Consider the following 27,440-nt stretch of genomic DNA (forward strand, 5'->3'; position numbering starts at 1 on the left):
TGGCGCCTCATGAAGTCAGCATCCATCATTCAAGATCCTCACCATGGGATATGTCCCCTTTTGAGGAGGGTGGTACAGGAGCCTGAGGACCTGCACTCAACATTTTAGGAACAGCTTCTTTCCCTCCGTTAGGTTTCTGAACAGTCCATGAACACCACCTCAGTAGTAGGCCTCTGTTAGTCTCAATAGACCATGAATTTGCACCTTGGAAAGTTTCCAGGGCACAAGCCTGAGCAGGGTTTTTTTAAAAATGGAAGACTGGCAGTTGCCCAAGCTGCAAGTCTCCCCTCTCCACGCCACCGATGTTGTCCAAGGGAAGGGCACTAGGCTGATACAGCTTGGCACTGGTGTCATTGCAGAGCAATGTGTGGTTAAGTGCCTTGCTCAAGGACACACACGCAAGCCTCAGCCAAGGCTCGAACTAGCGACCTTCAGATAACTAGACGGACACGTGGCCAAGTGGCATCTGTCTAGTTATCTGAACTACCTCAGTATTCCTCTTTTGTACTATGTATTGTTATGCTAATGCTAGGCTACTGCATTCTACTGCTGACACAAAACAACTAATTTCATGACTAACATCAGTGACAATAAACCCGATTCTGAATGGAGAAATGTCATAAAACCAAAGATAGCATCATGGACCGGTGGAATAGGAACTCTTAATTGCACCTGATCGACCACTTCTGCCAGCTTTAATAACAAAGCTACAGTTTATTTAAAAGTTCCGAAACATGCTGCACAAGGAATGCAAATAGTGTGGATATGTGCACGCTCTGCAGGGACGTGTTATTCAAGCAAGTGTCCTTGGCTGGAAAAGGTTGAGACACATATCGGGTAGATTAAAACATGGCTTTGAATGTAATAGTGGCAGAGTTTCCAGGATTAATCAGTTATATTAACAACATAACAAATTAATTGTGAACTCAATGGTAATCATTATGCCATTACGTTCAGAATTTATCTTGGGTTTTATATGTGGTACATGGACTATGTTTTCCATTATCTTATTTACTTGTTTAAAATCAACATGCACAGTGGTTATTCTACTCGGCTGGGTGAAAAATTTAGATTCATGAGTGCATTCCCCAATGGCAAAAGCCTCTCGGACTTGCATCTGGCCACTTTGTCTCAGAGTAATCCCAGCCCCTCATTCAGTTTCTCTGCGAAGTAACCGGCCCACACACGCACAACAGTGGCTAATTAAACTGCAACGTACAGGCAGGAGGAAATGAGGGCACCCCAGCAAAGTCAACGGCCAAAGTGAGAAAATGCAGGCAGGACCAGACATCAACGTTGTACCCAGGTCACTGGAGCTATAAGGCAGTTCTACTACATTGGTACATCACCAACAAAACACAGACCAGCTGCATGGCAAATTTCTACAGTGTAACGTGGAGAGCATCTAATTGGCTGCCATCGGGGGCGGGTGCTACTGTACAGGATAGAAAGAAGCTTCAGAGACCTGTAAACTCTTTCAGCTCCATCAAGGGCAATAGACTCCAGAGTATCCAGGACATTTTCATGGAGTGATGCCTCAGAAAGGTGGCGTCCATCATTAAGGAACCCATCACCCAGATCATGCCTTGGAAAACGAGGCAAGGACAGAAAGCACCCACTCAGCGATTCAGGAACAGCTTCTTCCCCCTCACTTATTTCTTAATGGACATTGAACCCATGAACACTATCTCACATTTCAATTTTTTTTTATTTTTGCACTACTTATTTAACTATTTTATAAATATACTTACTGTAACTCAAACAACACACACAAAATGCTGGTGGAACACAGCAGGCCAGGCAGCATCTATAGGGAGAAGCGCTGTCGACGTTTTGGGCCGAGACCCTTTGTCAGGACTAACTGAAAGGAGAGATACTAAGAGATTTGAAAGTGGGGGGGGCGGGAGAGAGAAGGGGGAAATGCAAAATGATAGGAGAAGACCGGAGGGGGTGGGATGAAGCTAAGAGCTGGAAAGGTGATTGGGAAAGTGATACAGAGCTGGAGAAGGGAAAGGATCATGGGACGGGAGGCATCAGGAGAAAGGGGGGGGGGGGGGGAGGAGCACCAGAGGGAGATGGAGAACAGCCAGGGTGATGGGCAGAGAGAGTAAAAAAAAAACAACTAAATATGTCAGGGATGGGGTAAGAAGGGGAGGAGGGGCATTAACGGAAGTTAGAGAAGTCAATGTTCATGCCATCAGGTTGGAGGCTACCCAGCCGGTACATAAGTTGTTGTTCCTCCAACCTGAGTTTGGATTCATCTTGACAGTAGAGGCCATGGATAAACATATCAGAATGGGGATGGGAAGTGGAATTAAAATGTGTGGCCACTGGGAGATCCTGCTTTCTCTGGCAGACCGAGCGTAGGTGTTCAGCGAAACCGTCTCCCAGTCTGCGTCAGGTCTCACCAATATATAAAAGGCCACACCGGGAGCACCGGACGCAGTATACCACACCAGCCGACTCACAGGTGAAGTGTCACCTCACCTGGAAGGACTGTCTGGGGCCCTGAATGGTGGTGAGGGAGGAAGTGTAAGGGCAGGTGTAGCACTTGTTCCGCTTATGAGGATAAGTGCCAGGAGGGAGATCGGTGGGAAGGGATTAGGGGGAATGAGTGGACAAAGGAGTCGCATAGGGAGCGATCCCTGCGGAAAGCTGGGCTTGGTAGTGAGGTGCAAGTTGTAAACTCAGCAAGCTCCATTTCTGGCACTAGCTTCCCCAGCTGTGAGGACATCTTCAAAAAGCAGTTCCTCAAAAAGGCAGCATCCGTCATGAGAGGCTCATCATAAGGCACATAAAGACCCTGCTGCCCTCCCCACTGGACCCCCTGCAGCTCGCATATCGTCCCAACCGCTCAACAGATGACGCCATTGCTGCCACCCTCCACCTGGACAAAAAAGACACGTACGTTCAAATGCTGTTCATAGACTTCAGTTCAGCATTCAACACAATCATCCCTCAGAAACTGATTGGAAAGCTGAGCCTACTGGGCCTGAACACCTCCCTCTGCAACTGGATCCTAGACTTCCTGACCGGGAGACCTCAGTCAGTCCGGATGGGGAGCAGCATCTCCAACATCATCACACTGAGCACAGGGGCTCCCCAGGACTGTGTGCTCAGTCCACTGCTGTTCACTCTGCTGACCCACGACTGTGCTGCAACACACAACTCGAATCACATCATCAAGTTCACCGATGACACGACTGTGGTGGGTCTCATCAGCAAGAACGACGAGTCAGCTTACAGAGAGGAGGTGCAGCGGTTAACGGACTGGTGCAGAGCCAACAACTGTCTCTTAATGTGAACAAAACAAAAGAAATGGTTGTTGACTTCAGGAGAGCACAGAGCGACCACTCTCCACTGAACATTGATAGCTCCTCCGTTGAGACCGTTAAGAGCACCAAATTTCTTGGTATTCACCTGGCAGAGAATCTGACCTGGTCCCTCAACACCAGCTCCATAGCCAAGAAAGCCCAGCAGCGTCTCTACTTTCTGTGAAGGCTGAGAAAAATCCATCTCCCACCCCCCCATTCTCACCACATTCTACAGAGGATGTATCGAGAGCATCCTGAGCAGCTGTATCACTGCCTGATTCAGGAATTGCACCGTCTCAGATTGCAAGACTCTGCAGCGGATAGTGAAGTCAGCTGAGAAGATCATCGGGGTCTCTCTTCCCGCTATTACAGACATTTACACCACATGCTGCATCTGCGAAGCAAACAGCATTCTGAAGGACCCCATGCACCCCTCACACAAACACTTCTCCCTCCTGCCTTCTGGCAAAAGGTACCGAAGCATTTGGGCTCTCACGACCAGACTGTGCAACAGTTTCTTCCCCCAAGCCATCAGAATCCTCAATACCCAGAGTCTAGACCGGGGGTCGGCAACCTGCGGCTCCCGAGCCATTTGTGGCTCTTTCACCTCTGTGCTGCGGCTCCCTGTGGCTTTGGGAAATAATTGGTCAGTATTTAATTAAAATGTATTTTATGTTAGTTTGTTAGCTTTTGAAATGTAATTATGGTGATCTTGTACAACCTAAGTGTAGCGACACATTTCCTGCCACATCATAAAACGGCTCACAATTAGCCAGCATTCCGGCTAAGGGAGATAGCCTACGGGGGTTTGTGAGTACGCGTCTTTTGCAGCATCTGCGTCCATGGGGGCTGGGTTGAGGGAAGCTGAAAAGCAAGGCTGTTTAGTTCGAATAAAGCTATCTTTGACTGCAGTTTACTGACACCGCTACAACGTGTTTTTATCGCTGGCTGTCCAGACGGAAGGTGCTGAAACGCTTTGTCGCGTGTCTGGAAGAAGTGAAAACTTTCCTGGGCAGCAAAGGGCTCACCTTTCCTGAGCTGGAACAGCCAGAGTGGCTGGAAAAGCTACACTTCATGGTAGACATGACAGCGCACCTGAACACGCTGAACACAGCTCTTCAGGGGAAAGGACGTACAACCCTGCACATGTTGGAGGATGTTTTGGCATTCGAGCGCAAGTTGACAGTGCTTGCCAGAGATTTACAGAAAGGCACTTTGTCTCACTTCCCCAATTTGAGAGAGTTCAAACAAGGTCACGACATGATAATTTCGGAGTATTTACATTCTGCAATCATCGCAATGCAAACATCGTTTGGGAAACGCTTCTGTGAGTTCAGAGAGGAAAAAAACACATTATCCTTCCCGGTCACTCCCTTAAGCATCGATCCTTCCCTACTGAATACGACTGCATTGGCAGGTGTGAGTCAACCTGATCTTGAGATGGAACTGGCCGACATAGCCGACAAAGACATATGGGTGTCCAAGTTTAGACGCTTGACAGCAGACCTTGAAGATGTTGCCCGTCAGAAGGCCGTTCTTGCTCAGAAACACAAATGGAGTGATATTGAAAACCTCACAGATGACAGCTTGCGATCCTGTGTAAAGATGAAGGTGACATCATACAGCCCTGATGTGCAGACGCTGTGCGCTGAGGTCCAGGAGCAGAAATCCCATTAACCAAGTATGATAAATATTTTAATTGCCTATTATTTTACTCATGTTCATATTTTTTCATTGTTCAGTGAAATAGTCCTTTCATTTTTCAGGATGACAGCTGGCTGACGTTATTTTTGGTTTGCTGCTGGCGGAAAATTTAAGTTCGGCGTTTTTCATAAATACAAGAAGGACTCAAATAGACATTGAATATTTTACTTAAAAGTAACTTTCAACCCAACGTCTTTTTTTCGGAGTTCAAAATGTTTTTGTTGCATGCAGAAATGTAATTTCGTTTTCTCTGCAGGAGTTCATCAATTTCATAAATGCAACACATTATAGTTTGTTTATACATAGCATAAAGGCAAAAAAAACGTTGTATGCAGTGTTATTTCATTTTAAATGTCAAACGGGTTTTGCGGCTCCCAGTGTTTTCTTTTCTGTGGGAAACGGGTCCAAGTGGCTCTTTCAGTGGTAAAGGTTGCTGACCCCTGGTCTAGACTGACATCTACGTCATTTATTATTATATTATTTGTCCTCTACTGTGCCTATTGTCCTGTTAATTAATCAATTAATTAATTATTGTGTACTTTATGTAGTCTAGTGTAGTGTAGTGTAGTCATGGGCACCCATATGGGTCCCAGTTATGCCTGCCTTTTTGTTGGCTTTGTGGAACAGTCCATGTTCCAAGTCTATATGGGTATCCATCCCCTCTTTTCCGTCGCTACATCGATGACTGCATTGGCGCTGCCTCCTGCACGCATGCTGAGCTCGTTGACTTCATTAACTTTGCCTCCAACTTTCACCCTGCCCTCAAATTTACCTGGTCCATTTCTGACACCTCCCTCAACTTTCTTGATCTTTCTGTCTCCATCTCTGGAGACGGCCCATCTACTGATATCTATTATAAGCCTACAGACTCTCACAGCTACCTGGACTATTCCTCTTCCCACCCTGCCTCTTGCAAAAAGGCTATCCCCTTCTCACAATTCCTCCGTCCTCACCACATCTGCTCTCAGGACGATGCCTTCCTTTTTTAAAAAAGGGGCTTCCCTTCTTCCACCATCAACTCTGCTCTCAAACACATCTCTCCCATTTCCCGCACATCTGCCCTCACCCCATCCGCCCACCACCCCACTCGGGATAGGGTTCCCTTTGTCCTCACCTACCACACCACCAGCCTCCAGGTCCAACGTATAATTCTCCATAACTTCCGCCACCTCCAACGGGATCCCACTACCCTCCCCCCCCTTCTGCTTTCCACAGGGATTGCTCCCTACGCGACTCCCTTGTCCACTCGTTTCTCCCCCCACCCCCCCATCCCTTCCCACCGATCTCCCTCCTGGCACTTATCCTTGTAAGCGGAACAAGTGCTACACCTGCCCTTACACTTCCTCCCTCACCACCATTCAGGGCCCCAGACAGTACTTCCAGGTGAGGTGACACTTCACGTGTGAGTCGGCTGGTGTGGTATACTGCGGCTGGTGCTCCCAGTGCGTTCCACCAGCATTTTGTGTGTGTTGTTGTTTGAATTTCCAGCATCTGCAGATTTCCTCCTGTTTACTGTAACTCAGTTTTATTTCTATGATTAAGTACTGCTTGCACTGCTGCCGCAAAGACAACAAAATTTGCGACATATGCCAGTGATAATTACACCTGATTCTGACTCTGAATTCAAAGGCAGCATTACAAGAATCTGCTCACATTTTATCTGGAAAGACATGACCCGGAGCACCTGGGGAGGTGCCATTGCAATGAATGACAATGCGAGCACAGGAAGTGTCACAAAAGCACTCTGTTTCCATGTCTGGGCAATAATTACTCATCAGCAAAGTTAAACTGTCAGCATTGCAGAATTGTGCTGGCAGTGGGACTGCCAGTTGGAATTGTTCACTTTTAGAGCTGGGAAGGTTAAGGGAAGATTTTTACAGATATTCAAAAACTACACCATTTAGTGGAATGGATGAAATGATGTCAAGAGAACTGTTTCCATTGGCAAAGGGGTTGCTGAGGAGAGGACATGGTTATATAATAAACAACTGAAAAATAAAGACAAGGAGGCAAAAATATATTCATACAATAGGTTGCAATCATCTAGAATATCCTGTTAAGAATGTTGAGTTGAATCCACTTTCAAAAAACAAGCTGGCAAAGATAAAGACAGGCAGAGGGAATGGGAAAGGAAAAGAGATTAACTGCCCGTCTCTGACACTGGGCAGAAAGCTCTCAAACAGTAAGCAAGCATTTTAAATTAGTGCTAGCATTTCTGAAAGCTAAAACAAAGATGACATTGGCAAATACCCCCAGGTAATGAGGTACATTGGAGGTTAATGGATTGTTGTGTCAGCTCTTCTCCAAAATAAATGCTGTCCGGGATAATTTCACATTGGCAGTTTTGTCACTGCAAACCTGATTCCATGCAAGTGGGAAGGATCAGGTCCAGTACAAGGCCTGAGTGAGAATGTGAACAAAATCAGGGATATTTTAGAACGTCACGCCACAGCACTAAGGTGGGGAGGGGGGGCAATTACTTGGGTAATTATAATCTGATACAATTTTCAAAGGGCAGTCCCAAATTCAGCAACCATTAGCAGATGCTTAGCACATGTAAACAAATCTCCTCTAACTCTTTGAGAACAGTTATTGTCCATTAATCATTATCACATTGACCCAACAATGCCAAGTCTTTGTAAAATAATGAACCAGCCACGATTCAAGGTCAGTGAACAAATACAAGTTCATTTTCCCTAGAAGATGACTTTAGAGTTCTGAAACTAACTTAACACTGCCACCATCTGGCCAGTCAATGGGAAAACTGAATAAGATGTCGTTTCATTTCAACTTCTCCAAATCTATCCCTGCCAGCAAATACGGCTGGGAGGTGCATCCAAAAATTGTTGATAACAAGTACGTATACTTTATGATCCAGCAGCATGCGCCCCATGGAAGATTAATTGCACACGTCAGACTTCTGCATCAACTTTTATACAATCAAACCCGACAATCACCTTGACCCATTCTTTTCACTTCAGTAACAGTTAAGTTATGGGAATCTGTTATCTTGAAGTTAGAGCCCATCTCAAAGTACATTCATTTGCAAAGTATACATTATACAACCTTGAAATTTGTCTCTTAAAAGGCAGCCACGAAGCAAAGAAGCCCAAAAAAACCCCTATCAAACACCCAAGGTGCAGAGAGAAAAAAAAATCATGTGAACAATAAAGGCAAACAAATAGTGTTCTGAACTGAAGTCCACAAGGAGAGTCAGTTCCCAGACCTTTAGTTCAATACAGGGTAAAACAGTGAGCTGAACTGGCCCATCGCTCATTCAGGCCCCGACACCCTGACCTTTTCAATCTTAGTTGCCGTCAAATCATTGGGCTCAGTTGCTTTGGTACACTCTTGGGGCCTGGAATACTCCTCCTCAAATTGGCCTGTGCTTGACCGCTCCAATTTGGCACGACACTTAAATCAATTGTACCTCATATTCTGCTTACCGATTCCAATTCAGTCAAAAATGACTAGAGTTCTAATCAACAAGATGGGTTTATTTCCAGAGTCCCATTAAATCATACTGCTCTAGTTAGCCAAGGTTGAGTTCAAGTTTATTGTAATCCGACTGCACATATATTCAACCAAAAAAACCCCCAAAATTCCTCCAAACTACTGTGCACCCACAACACATATATTAGGCGCAACATAATAAACAAATCACCACAAATAAGGTAATAACATATAATTCAGTGTGTGCAGTATAGGTGAACAGTAAACAGCTCGCTACCCTTGGTGGTAGCAGGGTATTTATCTGTCTCACGGTCTGGGGGAAGAAGCTGTTACCCAGTCTGGCCGTCCTAGTCCTGATGCTCCAGTACCTCCTTCCTGATGGTAGTGGGTCAAAGACATTGTGGGATGGCTGGTAGGGATCGTTGACAATGTTTTGAGCCCTTCATATATGTAACATAATGAATGCGAATGCTCAATGTCAAATGATAAAGCAGCTTGTTAATGGAGTTTTGTGCAGAATGGAGCATACCATACTGCTTCTTCCTGATGTATTCTGCAGCTTTAAGGCCTGGCTGCAAAGTTTTTTTCTCTAATTATCAGAATACATCAAACAAAGCTGCCAGGGCTCCGCCATATGCCTGTGGTTCTAGTGCCAACATCCTCCCTGCTGATACGGCAGGCAAAGTCCAGATGAAGAGAGCCTCAGTGAACGAGTCATCCCTTTCTGGGGCAACACATTACTCGCTGATCCAGAGGATGGCCAAAATATGGTCATCCAAAGAATGATGATCAAGCAACTTCATCGAACTATTAAAAGCAACCAGTCAAAACCTTTGTTCCCCTGAAAGGAAGATGTCACAAAAAGTTATAGCGAACGAGGATTAGATCTTCAAACTGGGAAGCTGCCCTTTTAGCCCGTAATTTGGATTGCCGCATTCGGATCACCTTTCAGTCAATGAACTTTATGAAATATAGAAAAGGCAGGCTGATACAAACACTCACCTTGGTAGGGATACTGATAGGCCACAGCGTAAGGCTGACCATTGGTTGTGTAGATCACTTGTTGTGACGCAGCGGGCGTCTGTGGAGTGTAGGTACCACTGTATGAATCATAGCTATAGACCTGAAAAATTCCATATAAATTTTAAGCACTCAAAACATTTAATACCTCAGAATACTGCCTTATCTTGAGATGATTACACCTACATACTAAGTAGAAGACAAATGTACTTTCATCTTCACCTAGCAATGTGCTTTTTGCATTTGTAGCGAAGATGAAAGAACATACATCTTCTTTCTTTCCCAATTGCCATCCTCAAGGCTATAGGTTATTGTAAAGTTTCTAGTTGTTCTCAACCAGTCAGCCCCTTACATTGATATGAACATTTCTTTCCAATAAGCATCTGCAGCACACAATGGTGAATTCAAAGGCAACACGAGTGAATAGATACTGTCCGGCCTGCTGAGTTCTGCCGGCATTTTGTGTTTTTATGCAGCACACAATAATTGTAGAAGGCAGCTCCCAAGTGAACTGCTAGGTGTCAGTTGCAAAAATAGCACTTATTTCTTTTGCTCCACTCAAACAGTAGAGGCAAAATGGTTAAGCAAATATTATTCCTTTTGAGTGACAATTCAAAGCTTTTTCAACTATTACAAACAAGGGAAAATCTGCAAATCCAAGCAACACACACAAAATACTGGAGGAAATCAGCAGGCCAGGCAGCATCCATCTATGTAAACCGAAACCCTTCAGCAGGAATGGAGGGGAAAAAAAATGAGGAGTAGAGTTAAAAGATGAGGGAGGGGCAGTGGAACGCAAAGTGATAGGTGAAACTGGGAGGCAGAGGAGTGAAGTAAAGTGCTGGGAAGTTGATGGGTGAGAGATACAGGGCTGGAGAAGGGGGAATCTAGTAGGAGAGGACAGAAGGCCATGGAAGAAAGAAAACAAGGGATGTGATGGGCAGGCAAGGAGATAAGGCTAGAGGGGGAAAAAGGAGATGGGGAATGCTGAAGGGAGGGTGGGGGGGAGAACATTACCGGAAGTTCGAGAATTCGATGCTCATGCCAGTGGGTTGGAGGCTACCCAGACGGAATATAAGGTGCTGTTCCTCCAGCCTGAGTGGCTTCATCACGTCACTGGAGGAGGCCGTGTATGGACATATCGGAATGGGAATGGGAATGGAAGTGGAATTAAAATGAGTGCTGACTGGGAGATCCCATTTCTTCTGGCAGATGGAGTACAGGTGGAATCGGCAAAACGGTCTGCCAATCTATGTCGGGTCTCACCGATATACAGGAGGCGACATCGGGAGCACCAGGCACAGTATGTGACCCCATTTTGTGTGTTGTTTCAAATAGCATCTATCTGGCTATCTTTTGTAGCCAGAGCTGCACTCCAAGTAACACAGAAAGTCCTTAAGACTATAAGACAAAGGAGTAGCATTAGGCCATTCAGCCCATCGAGTCTGCTCTGCCATTAGATCACAGTTGATTTATATATGGAAATGAATAAACGATTGACATTCTAGACTGAGACCCTTCTTCAGGACTGAAAAGGAAGGGGTAGATGCCAGAATCAAATGGTGAGGGGAAGGGAAGGAGGTGATGGGTGAAGCCAAATGGATAGGAAGTGTTAAGGGCTGGAGAAGGAAGCTGATAAGAGGGGAGAGTGGACAATGCATCAGGATGTACAGCCCAGTTCAGGTAATTTTTTTTGCTAAAATTAAGGTTGCATTATAAGAAAAAACACAAGTGGAGTTGAATTGGAACATGAAGTAGTATATAAAAGCAAGGGAATGCTTTTGCCAAGCCCCCACAGAAGACAAAGCTCCTTGATCAAACGTGCATATTGTATCAGACTGGGAGAGGCAGGAAAATCTCAGTGAGAAAACATCTGAGCAACAGATGAATTTAGTGAAGAAAGATACGAGGTTTCACACATTGGAACAAAATGAAGTGAGATACACCCCATTAAATAAAGCCATCTCTACAGAGCCCACACCAAATATTTCCGGATAATGGAGAGTACTAAGCCAAGAGGATACTGATGTTTTCATTGAAACGACCATCATCAAATCTCTCATGTCAGCTAGTATTGAGAATCTGCTTGGATCTGTTCACCAAAAACCAATGAGAAAGAAGCCCTGGTGCCAATTCCCACTTCAGCTTCTTTCACCCCATTAACACAAGAGACTCTGCAGATGTTGGAAATCCAGAGCAACACACACAAAACGTTGGAGGAACTCAGCAGGTCAAGCAGCATCTATGGAAATGTTTGGAGTCAACACCTGTCTTTCAGATTGGAAAGGAAGAGGGGAGATGCCAGAATAAAAAGGTGGTGGGAGAGGAAGGAGCTAGAGAGTGAAAGCCGGCGGGTGGGGGAGGTGGGCTGAAGTAAGAAGCTGAGAAGTGATAGGAGAAAAAGGCAATGGCTGAAAAAGAAGTAATTTGATAAGAGAGTAGGCCATGGGAGAAGGGGAAGGAAGAGGGGCATGGGGGGAGGAGGTGACAAACAGGTGAGGTGAAGAGGTAAGAGGCCAGAGTAGGGAATTAAAGAAGTGGGAATGAAGTGGAGGAAAAACACACTGGAAGGAAAAACAGATGTTCATGGCACCAGGCTAAAGGCCACCTGGACAGAATATGAGGCATTGGTCCTCCACCCTGAGTGTGGCCTCATCGTGCAAAAGTGGAGGCCATGGATGAATGTATCAAACAGGAATGGGGACAGAATCAAAATGGTTGGCCACTGGGAAATTCCACTTTTGGCAGATAGAGCATCAGTACTTCACACAATGCACCCCACCTCCCAATTTACATTGGGTCTCACCAATGTAGAGGAGGCTGCAACAGGAGCACTGAATACATTAGGTGATCCCAACAGTTTTGCAGGTGAAGTGTTGCCTCACCTGGAAGGACTGTTTAGGCCCTGAATGAAGGTAAGGGAGCAGATGCACGGGAAAGGGTAGCATTTCCACTACTTTCAGCAAAATATACCCGGGAGGGAGATTAGTGAGGTACTACAAATAGGCAATCATGGAGGGTGCAAACCTTGCAGTAAGTGCAGAGTGGGGATGGGAGGTAAAGACAGGCATGGTGTCCGATCCCGTTGGAGTTGGTGGACGTTGCAGGCAATGACATGTTGGATGTGGAGGCTCATGGGGTGGTAGGTGAGGACAAGAGGAACTCTATCCCTGCTTAGGCAGCAGGAAGATGGGGTGAGCGCGGATGTCTGGAAAACGGAGGAGAAACAGGTGAGGGCAGCATCAATGGTGGAGGAAGGGAAACCCCGTTCTTTAAAGAAGGAGGGCATCTCTGATGCCCTGAAATGAAAAGCCTCATCCTGGAACAGATGTGACAGAGATGAAGGAACTGAGAAAATAGAATACATTTTTACAGGGGACGGAGTGGGAAGAGCTATCGTCAAGATAGCCATGGGAATCTGCAGGTTTACAAAATATGTTGGTAGACAATCTGTCTCCAGAGATGGAGACAGAGAGGCAGAGACAGGGGAGAGATGTGTTAGAAATGGACCAAGTAAATTTAACCAAGTAAACATGAACACTTTTATGTAGTCAACGAAAAGGCAGGATAGCCTTGAGTAACTACCCCTCGAGTTTAGAGAAAGTGAGAGGAGCCAAAGGACTAACATTTGAGAGCGAGGACCATTCCTGCCAGATGGAAGAAAGTGGTGGTGGAGGGGAATTGATTGGGTCTTTTGTTAAGAAAGAAGCAAAGAGCTTTAAAGCCTCCTTGATTGGGGGGGGGGGGGAAGGGTGAGGTGTAAAGGGATTGGACATTAATGAGGCAGTCAGGGCCAGGGGATTGAAAGTTGTTGAGGAGATTGAGAACATGCAAATTGTCTTAGATGCAGGTGGGAAGGGACTGAACCAAGAGGGATAGAATGGAATCGAGCTATGCAGGTACGAGTTCATTGGGGCAGAAGCAGGCAGAGACAATGAAGCTATCCAGACAGTCGGGTTTGTGGATCTTTGGTAGAAGGTAGAAATGAGCAGGGAAGTCAGTTTGGTGCCAGTGAATGGGAGTTCTCCAGGGTTAGTGATGGTGTTGGAGATAGTTTCTGATGGTCCAGAGTGAGGATCTTTTCAAGGGTCAAGTACAAGGAGGTCTCTGAGAGTTGGTGTTTGGTCTCAGTCCGCCAGACGACAACAGCACCCCCTTTGAATGTGGGTTTAACGGTAAGGTTGGGACTTGTGTGGAGAGAATGGAAGGCTGTGTGTTTAGAGGGGGTACAATTCGAGGATGAAAGAGGAGTGCTGAAGTCGAGCTGGTTGATGTCTCATCAGCAATTAAGAGATGAAAAGATTGAGAGCAGGCAGGAAACCAGAGCAGGGTGTCCAAGAAGAGGAGGGTTGGAGATAAGGTTCATCAGTGAAGGGTGGGCTCGGAGAAGGAGGCGATGGAAGATGACCTCAACGCTGTGGTGGACGCGGGCACCCCATCCTCCAAACACACTGACCTTGATCAAGAACATGGCCATGGGATGCCTAGGGACACAATCACCTCCAACTTGTATCTCAGTTCAACTTGGACTTGAATCACTGTTGCAAGGTCAACAACTCCTATCTAGAAACCCACCACTCAAGACAAGAACGGACAGTCTGTGACCACAATACCTAAGCATCAACTAAGTGTTGATGGGAAATCATTGAAGCATTCATTGAAGCTGGCAGATCATCCATGAGCAGACATCATTCAACATTAAAATAAGTCAATGGAATGTCACAAGTGCGCGTGAGATGCAAATGTCTGGTATTTACAGATGGGAGCGGAAGGCTGAGCCAGTACTGGATGTCAAAACAAGTCCTCAGTTGCTTTGCACTGACAATCGGCAGCAAAACCTGCTCTTTTCTCCCCAGCATTAGCCGGGTAAGTGGAAGGAGGAAGGTGAACAGCACCTCCTATCACATCTGGCACAAATATTGGGGCTGCACAGATTTAAACAGGGACTTCAGGATAAACATTTTGGCAGCAAAGTTACTTAGTTTTAGTTCAATGCCTTATTTATATATACACAGTATTTCAAGTGTTTTGAAGAGCATTTGGTAGTTCACTTCAATTTTCATAGTTTAAAATGATCTGAATGTCTGTGCCCCGTGCCCAAATTTTACTTTCTGGCTGGGGCTTCACCGTTGTGGGGTCTCTACACTACAATGTGACGTCCATGTTTCAACATTCCAGAATGCAGTAGGCTGAGGGGGTGGGGGAGAAGAGATGCAAGTGCAGGCATGGGTGCAGAGTGGGCAGCAGCACTGAGAAGTAGGGGTGGCAAGACCAAGTTGATTAGAATTTTGAATGAAATGGCTCCAAGCTAGAAAAGATAATTTTAGGATTGATGTCAAGTAAGTTTTGCACCAAGTCATCAACATGCCAATTATGAAGTTAGAATCACTCTGGATATATAGCCATGGATGGGATGTAATATGTTGTGCAAATCAGATCAGATATTATTCACAATTTCAGTGCATGTGCGCCCATAGCATTAAAAAATAGACAGAGAATCTTGTTTTCCTAGGGATCAACAAGCTGTCAGTGTTGTCTGGTAATGTCTTTGTACACATGCTGGAAGCACTTCTGCCTTTGTCTTGAAGTCAACATAACTGAAATTGGCCAACAGCCTGCTGGATACAAAGCCTAGAGGCCTTTAGAGAAAAGAGCCATAACTAGGATGATTTTTCACAAATATTAATCCTCCGAAAGTACCTTTAGCTATTCCTTTGCATTAATAACTATGAACACAACTCTGTGTGCCACCAATCTGTACTCATCACCCTAGCCAAAACACATAAAGAGGAGCTGCTTCATTTAAGTAGTGCCTTTCCCATACCCTTTAGGCCACTGTAAAGCCACAGATCAGGAAACTATCTTACATATTTTGATCCCCTTAATTAACAAAAATCCATCATTCCCATCAGAAAATTATCAAGTGACACTAGTACCTAAAGGGTAGCTCACGAGTGGTGCAAAGATTTTACAGTTAAGAACAAATTTAAACACTGCTTCCCCCCAAAGGGAAGAATTTATCAACTTGTTGAAGGCAAATCTGACTAGTAGCACTGTGTTTTGGCTGGTGGCACACAGCTGCAAGAACCAAGGCTCCAATGCTCTCTGTGTGTAAATTCTCTCCAAGTCTTCTGCATATTCCAGTTTCTGCCCATGTCCCAAATACGTGTTGGTTGACAGGTTCACTGTGTGTTGTAAGTGAACCTCAATCCAGGTGGATATCAGAATTATTGCAGGGAGGGGGGAAGGGGAAGATAAGATAAAGCATTCTTGAGCATATGAAAGAATAAGTTGCAGGGACTCGGTCCAATGCTCCTTAAATGTTCTGACAGTACTTGCCTACAGCACCTGCCTCTGAGTGAAAACAAAATTAATCTGATCAAATATAAACTTCTTTCACCACACTTTAAATCTATATACTTTCATTCTAGACACATTTTCCTTGGAATAAAGTTTCTTACTGTCCTCTCAGCTTTGTATACCTACAGCACTTTCCTTTCCCTAATGAAGGATGTGGTGGTGTTTCTCGAAGATGGTGTAATCAACGTTTGATGTGCTGCACAATAGCTAGACTCGCAGTCCACAATATCAAAGCTCAAAAAGACAGGTGGGGTGGGGGGTGTGTAGCAGGAAGAAAGAGTGTAATAGGGACGGTTACTGAGCAGCACACATACTGTTCACTCCCAGCACATTTCAATTTACATTATCTGAAGAACATTTAAGCACAATTTACTGTAATTATTCAATAATTTTAAAATTGATTATCTGCTAGTTTTCTCTGCAGTTATCAAAGATATCTATGGACAAATGCACAGTTTAAATAATAGCAACACACACAATGCTGGAAGAACTCAGCAGGCCAGGCAGCATCTATGGAAAAGAGAATATGGTCGACGTTCCAGGCTAAGACCCTTCATCAGGACAGTTGTATTCAGTCTTATCCATAGATGCTGCCTGGCCTGCTGAGTTCTTCCAGCATTTTGTGTGTGTTGCTTTGGATTTCCAGCAACTGCAGATTTTCTTGTGTTTGATTCTCTCCAGATTATGGGCAAGCGTTGGGATGAGGTTCTCACCGACAACCAGTCACTCTGCGAGTGCTGATGTTAAACCCCTATTCTGCGCAATTCTGTGCTACGTCAAGCCAATTAGCAATAGACAACATCTCAAGGAAAGACCACATCCCAAAATTCAGCCCAACATTCAACAACATCAGTGCTACCTTCTTAAAGCCTATTAAAGCAGGTCTATGCCTACTCCTCCTCCACTCTTTGGCTCTTTCAGCAGAAATAGAAATGACTTCCCCTGCAAGTGTTGCACTGTCTTCTGCAACAGCTGTGTCCTCCAAATACCTTTCCAACAGCTGGTGACTGCCATCTATTGGGGAGAAGGGCAGGTTGCACTTGAACTTACAACAAAATTTGCTAGTGCTACACAGTAGCGCTGAAACTAGATTGGCAGGTTCAAGTCATGGGATAAAGCAGTACTAGAAATCAGGATAGCTAAAGGCACAGTAAACACAGGGAAATAAATACCCCGTTAAACTGCTTTTATTTCAGTGCTCAAGGTTCAACACGCAAGACACACGGACTGAGAGCATGGATTGACTGAGGACTGGGATGTTACAGTCATAACAGAAATGTAGTTGAAAGAGGGCCACACAATGGCAACTCAATATTCCAGGGTACTGATGTTACAGGTATGACAAAGATACAGGTAAGGGAGGAGCTAATAGCAGTACTTAGAGATGGCAGTCTTGAGGGATTGCCCAGTGAGGCAGGATAGGTAAAAACAAGGAGAGGGTCACTGTAGTGGGGCTGTAAACTCCCCAACAGTCAGCAGGAACTTGGAAGAGCAGGTGCATATGAAAAATGCTCATAGCTGCAAAAAATAATAAGATTGTATTAGCAGGAGATTTTAATTTCCCTGGTGTTGACTGGACTACCCAGAGCATTAGAGGTCTGGACATGCTGGAATTTGTGAAACGTGTCCAGGGAAGTTTCCCCCAGTCTGTACATGGAGGGCTCAACTCAGGAGGGTGCAATACCTGAACTTGTCTTAGGGAACAAGACAGGGAGGTAACTGAAGCAGTAGACAGTGAGCACCTAGGCTCTAATAACCATTATTCTATTAGTTTTCAGATATTGATAGAAAAGGAGAGGACAGGGCAGGTCCACAGGTTGGTCCTAGACCGCAGGGCTAACTTTGGTGGAATGGGACAGATCTGAGCAGGGGTCGAATGGATCACCCTGCTTGAACGACGAGGAACAAACAGCAAGTGCAAAGCTTTTAAGGTTGTGATACCAAGAGCCCAGGAGCAGTCTGTTCCTCTTTAGAGCAGGGATTCACAGCCTTTTTTACACCATGGACCCCTACCATTTACCGAGGGGTCTGTGGATACCAGCTTGGGAACCCCTGTCTTGAGGTGAAGGTTAAACCTGGAAAGTTCAGTGAACTTTGGCTTAAGAGAGATATTGAGGCTCTGGTCATGAAAAATAAAGCATACATGAGGTTTAGGTCAGGAATCCCATGACGACTACAAAAAATTAGGAATACACTAAGGAGGGAAATCAGGAGGGCAAAGAGGGTATGAAATGGATTTGGATAGTAAAGTTAAGGAAAATCCTTATTTTTTCCAAAACGCTGGAGGAACTCAGCAGGTCAGGAAGCCTCTTCGGAGAGGAATAAATAAATGTTTTGGGCTAAGACACTTTGTCAGGACTCACAAGAGTCCTGATAAAGGGTCTTGGCCCAAAATGTCGACTCTCCATTTCTCTTCATAGATGCTCCCTGCCCTGCTGAGTTCCTCCAGAATTTTGTGTGAGTTACTCTGGATTTCTAGCATCTGCAAAATATCTTGTGTTTTTGGTCTTATAAATATATTAAAAATAAAAAGGTGGCTAGGGAGGAACAAGTCCCCTTAGAGATCGGAAGGGTTGCCTATGCCCTAACCACAGGAGATTGGGGTGGGGATGAGAGATTTTTTAATGAGTACTGCTCTTCTGTATTTACTGATGAGAAAACAGTAATTGCTCAAGAGAAGGAAAACAAGTGGATGTGTTTTGGAACCTTACAGCAGACCAAGCTGGACAGATTCCCAGGGACTGATCCAATGTTCCATGGGCTTTGTGAAAGGCTACAGAATAAATTGTGGAGGCTCTTACAGAGATACTTGATTGATTATTAGCTCTTGAAGTGTCTGATGACTAGAAGGTGTCTAAGGTTGTTCTGTTTAGAAAGGGTAGAAAGGAAAAACCAGGGAATTACAGGCTTGTCAGCCTGACCTCAGCAGTGAAGAAGGAACTCTGAAGAATAGAATCGACCACCATTTGGATAGACCATCTGATTAGGAGTCAGCATGGCTCTGTGCATGGAATGTCAGACTTGACTAAAACTTCTACATTGCTTTGAAGAGGTAACTGAAAAGGTAGATGAGAACAGGACAGTGGGTGTTGTCTACTTGGACTTTAGCAAGGCCTTTGGCAAAGTTCTGTATCGTAGACTATTCTGGAAGCTTAGGTGCAATGGAATCTGGAGGGAGCTGGCTAGGCGGATTGACAATTGTCTGAGATAGGAAGCAGAGGGTGATGGTTGAAAGTTGTTTCTTGGAATGGAAGCAGTGTGCCGCAAGGGTCAGTGTTCGAATCTCTGTCAGTCATTATTTATAATTGATTTGGGTGCGAAAGCACAAATCTTATTAAGTAAGCTTGCAGATAGTGAAGATAATTATAACAGATTGCAGGGGGATCCTGATCAGTTGGTGAATTGGGCCAAGAAGTACAGTGCCAAATGGGTTTCAATACAGATAAGTATGAATGACGCTTCTTGGAAATTCAAATTAGCGCAGGAATTGTTCTATGATTGGCAGGGTACCAGGGAGTGTAATGGAACACAGGAACCTTGGAGAACAAGTGCACAGCTCGTTGAGGGAGACCACAGGCAGTGAGAAAAGGTGCTTTGCCCTGACTAATGAAGGCCATGGTGCTGGGTATAGGAACTTAGACATCAATTTGCAGTTGTACGTGTATCATTTATTTATTTATGGTTTTATATTGCTATATTTCTACACTATTCTTGGTTGGTGCCTGTCTGTCAGTGAGGCCGCACTTGGAATATTGTACAGTTATGGTCAACCCATTGTAAGAATTATGTGATTAAACTAGAAAAGAGCACAGAAAAGATTTAGAAGGACGTTGCCAGGACTAGAGGGTGTGAGTTATAGAGATAGGTTGGCCAGGCCAAATCTTAATTCTTTGGAATGTAGCAGAATGAGGGACAATCTTATACAAACACTTAAAATTGTAAGCAGCATAGATAAGATGGATGGTGACAGAATTTTCCCCATAGTAGGTGAATCCAAATCCAGGGGCCATAAATTTAGGGTGAGGAGGAAAGGGTTAAAGGGGCAATGTATTCCATGCAGGGGATGAGCATATGGAACAAGCTACCAGAGGAAGTGGCTGAGACAGGTAAAATGTATCATTTAGAAACACTGAGAAAGGTACAGGTACATGGAGAGTTGGGCCTTAGAGGAACATGGGCTGAATGCAGGAAATTGGGACTAGCTGGGTGGGCATAGTGGTCAGCATGAATTCGTTGGGTTGAAGGTCCTGTATACATGACTCTATACAGAGAGAATGTTGCAGAAATTCAGCAGGAGGAGAGAAAAAGAAAGAAGAGGTCCTTGTACACAAATTCAAGCCAAAACCTCAAACTAGGATATTCAAATGGACTGTTTCCTGACGTTCTTACAATACTATGGTTACAATCAGTTATAACATATCAAACATTGGATAATTCTATAAATTAAACCATTTGTTTAACATTTTTTTTTTGGTCTGCTTTTTTTAAAAAATGAAGTCAAGTTGTTAGGTCAATGCTCAGCCCAGCACGGATGGGAAGTGTGCAAGGAGCCGGCTGATTTCAAATCCGGGATCACCAGCCTTGAAGCCCAGCATAGAGGCCACGACACCACTGGCTGGCTACAACTAGATATACTTAGAGCAATAACCTGATTCCAAGAATTACCAACTGCTCGGCATAAGTAATTAAACATTTACATCTCCAATATGAAAACATGGATATTAAACAAAGTATTATTTAGAAATGGAGTCTTAGACACTATTGCTCTTTTTTAAGGGTAGCTTGAAAAACACTAATACTTCGATATTTTCTCCATAAAAGACAAAATATACTAACACCTTTAAACAAAAAAAAAAGCACTTGAACCTTTTCACTTGGAATAATGCTGTAATTTGGGACTTGCTCTATTTCACAAGGTATCCAACTCAATTTAAACGATGACAGCACACCTTGCTGAGCACCAAACTGGCCAGGGAGACGGCCCCCAAAGGGCACACCACACAACAAGTAGAGACATGAACTGCGCACAACAGTGTGATCCCTCAGGGTGCTGATCACTGAGCTTGCGCAAGCAAGAAAGACAAAGGGGTTTCTGGGGAAAGGGAGAGAGAACCGATTTTCAATTGGCAGATTTATAAGTGCCGACTGATGTCAGAAATGAGAGAAGACGGTCCTTTGCTGCAAAGAGAACCCGTAGAGGCACCATTAGAAAAGTCTGGGAGGTTGTTGGGATAGTGCCAGTAACGACCATGGAACAATGGTACAAGTAGTTCCATGATTTGAGCTGAAATATCAAGGTGAAATGTGTACAACCATAGAAGATGTGATTCTCCCTCAAAGAGACTCCTCTCTTTTACAGTAGTGACTGCCTCTGCCACAACCGATTCCATTCAAGGAACAGGCATTTAAACAGATATGATGTCTGTTAATAACCATATTCCTTTTCCTTTTAAGCAGAACCTGCCAGGAAAAGGTAGGAAGAATTATATGGCCAAGGAACAAGAGCTGCAGGCATCTAATAGAGATGGATCATAAAACACTACATGCCCCAGACTCAGCATACACACCATCAAATGATTCACCACTGCTACATTAACAGAAGACTCAGCATCTACACCTTCGTAGCTGTTCCTGCCCTTGCAGGTTATTATTGGAGGCTCAAGGTATCCTTCTACTAGAAGAGGAAGAACTAATGGACCAGGAACAGGCAGGTGAGATACTCGAGGGAGTAGAAGAAACCTGAAAAAACCTGAAGGTTCAGGACTCAGCGTGTCACACGTAGCCCATATATTCTCAGCCATCGGTACCATTAGAGATCACAATGTTACTGGGTGTCTCACACGGCAACAGACACCACCAGTCCACAGTTTGGGAACGAAGTGTGAGAGCTCACCTAGGGAAAAAAAATTCAAACATGCCTCAAGTGAGCACCAGGACAGGGATGCCTCTGGAGAAGGCAGAGGTGACCGGTAGTGGGAAGTGACAAGCAGGATGAAGGAGCCCCTCTCTATATCTTATAGCGGACAGTGCTGAGCCATAATATGAGCAAGTCTGAGTCAACCTCCCCACAGTGATGTTGCACACAAGTAGCTTATAAGAAAGCAAACACCCACAAACTGACTGCTCTCATGCAGCGGGCAGAATATACCCCCTCAATGCACATGATTTAAACACGAGCATTGTTCTCCTCTCACTGCATGAAGAGTGATCTCCAAGGAATGAAGACAGCAAAACAATGGTGATGAGCGGGCCCAGCACCAATGTGGAGTAGTGAGGAGGTGGGCCAGTTGCTGTCTGACCTTCACACCAATTCCCCACCCAGTCTCCCATGAGGTTGCCTGGTGTGCAGACTTCAGGGCATTGATGTCTTCTCACTCTCCATGAAACACCGACTGGTACAACGATCTCTCAGGCTCACCCCACCTAATCCCTGCAGCCCCCCCCCCAGACAATCCCTCAACTGGCTGTGGATGGTAGACTGGCATCAGGCAGCCACTACCATCCTCCGCCACTGGTATCGTCACATCCATTAGATCACACTCCAAATGCTAAGAAGCAGACTTCCAGTAGACAGACATCAGCCACTCTAAGACTAGAAACTGTAATGTGGGTTAAAGGCTGTAAAACGTGAGTTTCATTGGGATTTATGTTTAAAAACAAGTACTATCCATTTTCTTGTCTAAATTTGTAGTTTACGACAAATTTCTGTTAGAACACACAAGTGTTATACCTATGTAATGATGGTACTTATTGGTAACACACATAAAATGCTGGAGGAACTCAGCAGGTCAGGCAGCATCTATGGGAAAATGTACAGTCGATGTTTCAGAGACCTGAAAAGTTGACTGTACTTTTTTCCCCATATATGCTGCCTGGCCTGCTGAGTTCCTTGAGTATTTTGTGTGTGTTGTTTGGATTTCCAGCATCTGCAGATTTTCTCTTATTTGCACTTATCGGTAACCTGTTTAATGGTATCAGTAGTTAGGTATGTGTGTACAAATTTTAAAAAAATAATCAATTAAGGCACATGGTCAGTCCAAAACCTTGCACAGGACCCACCAAGGGAAACCGTAGTGCCATTCTGGAGTGGATTTTGTTCGAGCACTGCATGATGAAGCACGGCTAGCCGGCTGGATATGGGACAAACAATACAAGCCTTAGATGTCAGCTACCCGAGCTGGACAATTAGGACAGAGATGATGGTGGTCAGATTGCTCAGGAGAGATAAGGAGGCCCTCAGCAATTATTGCCATCCTCTGTGGAAAACTGCAGTCAGTGGTGTGTATGGAGGTGTTTATATACATGCAAATAATGTGTCCAGATTTCAAATTAAATTCTCAAACTTAGCCCTTAAAAATATTTCACTAAGCAAAGAAAATTTCAGTGGGTCACAGCATTCCAGCTCAAAGTGGGCTGAAAAATCTTATACCCACAGTTATACCCAATGTTATAAACCATTTTAAAAGTTGCAAAGCTTGTCTACTGCAACAATGGCACAGTAACTACCTGCAATGCTGAATGATCTGAAGTCACTTTAGCTTTAAACCTAGCAATGGAATTATAATTTACTCCACAAAGTCAACATGATGGTTATCATACTGGATAACAGAAGAGATGAAAATAATGATGATTCAGGAAATTTGCAAGCTATAGTATATAGAAAAGAAACTCTTCACTGGGGAATCCGCCTCTAATCTGACCTAAACCAAATGCACCAGACAACCCCCCCCCCCAACCCAAGCAAGTTAGCGCAACTCTGTAACAAAGCAGTATCCCCAAACAATACCTGTATTGAAATAAAATCACTCTACATGCCATGACTGCCAACAAGAAAACAAATTTGATGAGGATTTGATGACAGATGTACATTTCAGTTTACTGCGACTACATTGGCACTATGGAATGGAAAGTTTAAGCATGACACCACTGCCCCATCCCCAACTTTGCCCTTGGGATGTATCCTGAGAGAGAACAAAATTGTGCCTGGAGAAGAGAGTGTGCTAAATGGCCCAAATTTACCACTTAATAAAATTAAAGTAAATTAATCAGAAGAAGATAAATTCTTCACCATCTGTATATTTATCAGAGAGACGAGAACAATGATAATTTCTCATTACCCTTCAAACAAACACACAAGATGGGATGGAAGAATCTGGGCCTGAGGCATTGGCTGTTTATTCATTTCCATAGATGCTGCCTGACTTACGGAGTTCCAGCAGCACCTTACGTGTGCTACACAAGATAGGTCAATAAGGAAAGTGAAACAAAGCCCTGGGCACCTCCAAGAAAACAAAAGGCAGACCCTAAGCAGTATAAATCTTCTGTTCTGGTAGAGCAGACAATCCATCCGCAATATGCCTGCATCACACCCCATGAGGGAATTCAGGGCAGGCACACTGGACAAAACTGACTAATCCTTCACTCATAAAAAGGTTAAACCTTACAAAGTCTATCATTTTTCTCCCCTTTCCTCCACCACTCCCAAGCTCCTCACTTTTACATGTTCTAATGTGTGTACTTTTACCATCAAATTCCCACGCAGCTTTCACTATTATTCCAGGCCTAGTTCCATTCGAGCTTCCGTTACGTCTACTGCATTCCTCCTATCATCATCCTTCTTGACCCAAATAATGCACTTGCCTTTGTTTCCCCACGTGCAGCTCCCAGTTGATGGAATTGTATACTTCAGCAAAACAAAGAAATGACCCCGGAACAATCCCATGTGAAAACAAACAAATGGTTCCGATGTAATGGCTAGTATCTACCTGTCCCGGTGCTGTGGGATAAGCTGTGTATGGTGGAGGTGCAGAGTCAAAAGCAGCATTTTCTCTGAGAACTTCAGGACCGACAGCAATGTTCTGCAATAAGTCAAATATGTTAAAACAAGTTTATGCTTAGAACTTCCTAAAAATGTAATTAAGAATTACATAAAGAAAACTTTGTAATAAGCTCTGGCTTTATATTAATATGAAAACAGCAACAGCCATCACAATGCTCTGCAGGCTGAGCATTCACTCATTTACATATGTGTCTTCATATATGAAACACAGCATAAGTACATTGTAATCAACACACTAGAATGATTATGATGTATTAGGGGTGTTATGACAATAGACATCGTGGAGGTCATTTGTTATACGGTTAATGAAGAAGAGGATACATTAACAAATCTTGTTCATTGATCACCGAACAGGAACAGGCCCTTCAGTCCACATTGTGGAGAATCAAATAAATAAGTAATCAAAATGGCCAACTAAATTAATCCACTTTTCTGTTTTCCTCACATTCATGTGCCATCTAAATGGCTCTTTAATGTCCACAATGAATCTGCCTCTACCACCACACCAGGCAGCACATTCCAGGCCTCCATCATTCTGTTTAAAATAAACAAAAGTGGGCCCTCACATCTCCTTTGAAATGAACAACTCTCACCTTAAATGCATACCCTCTGGTACTACACATTTCAACCCTGGAAAATAGATGCTGTCTCCTCTATCTATGCCTCTCATAGTCTTATAAATTCCTACAACATTTCCCCTCAGCAGAGAAAACCAACCAGATTTGTCTAACCTCTTGCTTATAGCACATGCTCTTTAATCCAGGCAGCATTCTAATAAACCACTTCGGCATCCTCTCCAAAGCTTTTCCATCCTTCTTATAGTGGGGCCAGATACAGCCCAACTAGAGTTTTATTAAGTCTGAATATCTGACCTTTGAATTCAATGCATCAACTCATAAATGCAACCATGTCATAAGCCTTCTTAACAACACTGTCAACTGGCGTGGCCACTTTTAGGGAGCCATGAACTTAGATGCCAAGATCCCTCTGTTCATCAACACTGTTCAGGATTTTGCCTTGAACAATGTACTCTCTCTTTCCATGACCTACCAAGGTGCAACACTTCACATTTGGTTAAGCTAAACTCCATTTGCCATTTCTCTGCCCATATCTGCATCTGATCTATATCCCACAGTATTGTTGCCAGTCTTCTACACTATCCACAACACCAGCAATCTTCATGTCATCTGCAAACTTACTAACCTACCCATCTATATTTTCATCCAGACCATTTATATACATCACAAACAGCAGATGTCTCAGCATAAATACCCAAGAATCATCACTAATCACAGACCTCCAGCTCAAATAAATCCCTTCGACCACTACTCTCTGTCTTCTACGGGCATGCCAGTTCCGAACCCAAACAGCCATCACACCATGGATCTTAACCTTCTGGATGAGCCTCCCACGAGAGACCTTGACAATCACCTTACTAAAATCCACACAGGCAACATCCACAGCTCTACCTTCAATCATCCTTGTCATCTCATCAAAAAACTAATAACTTTCTTAGTCGAAAAACTAAGTAGGGGCCAAAACTAATTTTGACAGTATGCTGAGGAGGTGAAGATACTGAGCTTTCTATCTACGAAGATTGCGTAAGACAATTGTATTCAGTGACATGCTGAAAGAACAGGTTAGCACTCAACTTTGAGATTTACCCACCAGACCTGATCTCTTGGAGGTATGAAGCATTGAGGATTTGGAAGGTGAGGGTGGGGGCAGGGAAGGGGGATGTCAGGGTGTCGCTGTTAATGAAGACACATCTTAGAATCATTGACAGAAACAAAGTGATGAAAAGCACCCTTAAAACTCCCCCACTCATCAACATATGCAGTGCAAGCTTTAACAGATGAGATATGAAAACAGAAAGCTTTTATCATTCAAATCCATTCAAACAGAAAAGGATATATACCAACCAGAAGACTGTCTACTTACTGAGTTGGTCCGTGCATCTTGAAGAGCAATTTTCCAAGCCCTGCATGAAGAGTAAAAACAGACACTAATTTGGGAGCACTCAAGTGTCCAAAATGAATTCATATCCGATTTGTACAATTGAATGCCAAGAAATTGACGTCATAAGACCGTAAGATATAGGAGTAGAAGTAGGTCATTCTGCCCATCTAGTCTGCTCCACCATTCAATCATGGGCTGATCCAATTCTTCCAGTCATCCCCACTCTCCTGCCTTCACCCCATGATGCCCTGGCTAATCAAGAACCTATCTATCTCTACTTTAAATGCACCCAGTGACTTGGCCTCCACAGCTACTTGTTGCAACGAATCCCCAGATTTACCACCCTCTGACTAAAGTAATTTCACTGCATCTCTGTCCTTCAATTCTGAAATTGTGCCCTCTTGTCCTGGATTCCCCTACCATGGGAAATAACTTTGCCATATCTAATCTGTTCAGGCCTTTTAACATTTGGAATGTTTCTATGCGATCCCCCCTTATTCTCCTGAACTCCAGGGAATACAGCCCAAGATCTGCCAGATGTTCCTAGTATGGTAACCCTTTCATTTTGAAATTATTCTCGTGAATCTTCTCTGAACCCTCTCCTATGTCAGTATATCCTTCCTAAAATAAGGAGCATGAAACTATACGCAATACTCCAAGTGTGGTCTCACGAGTGCCTTATAGAGCCTCAACATCACATCCCTGCTCTTATATTCTGTACCTCTAGAAATGAATGCCAACATTGCATTTGTCTTCTTTACCACCCGGAGGTTAACCTTTAGTGTATCCCG

General features: G+C 44.1%; 1 protein-coding gene across 1 annotated transcript in view; it reads right to left on the reverse strand.

The window, feature by feature from the left end:
* Window positions 1–27,440, reverse strand: part of plekhb2 (pleckstrin homology domain containing, family B (evectins) member 2) — a 43,357-nt gene that overhangs the window by 8,544 nt on the left and 7,373 nt on the right. The window contains exons 5-7 of the mRNA XM_059949095.1: window positions 26,632–26,671; window positions 24,617–24,709; window positions 9,474–9,594 (exon numbers count right to left, since the gene is read on the reverse strand). Coding sequence (XP_059805078.1) covers window positions 9,474–9,594; window positions 24,617–24,709; window positions 26,632–26,671 — 254 coding nt within the window. The remainder of the gene's footprint in view (window positions 1–9,473; window positions 9,595–24,616; window positions 24,710–26,631; window positions 26,672–27,440) is intronic.

The sequence above is a fragment of the Hypanus sabinus genome, chromosome 2 (genome assembly GCF_030144855.1).
Source record: "Hypanus sabinus isolate sHypSab1 chromosome 2, sHypSab1.hap1, whole genome shotgun sequence".
Taxonomy (NCBI): Eukaryota; Metazoa; Chordata; class Chondrichthyes; order Myliobatiformes; family Dasyatidae; genus Hypanus; species Hypanus sabinus.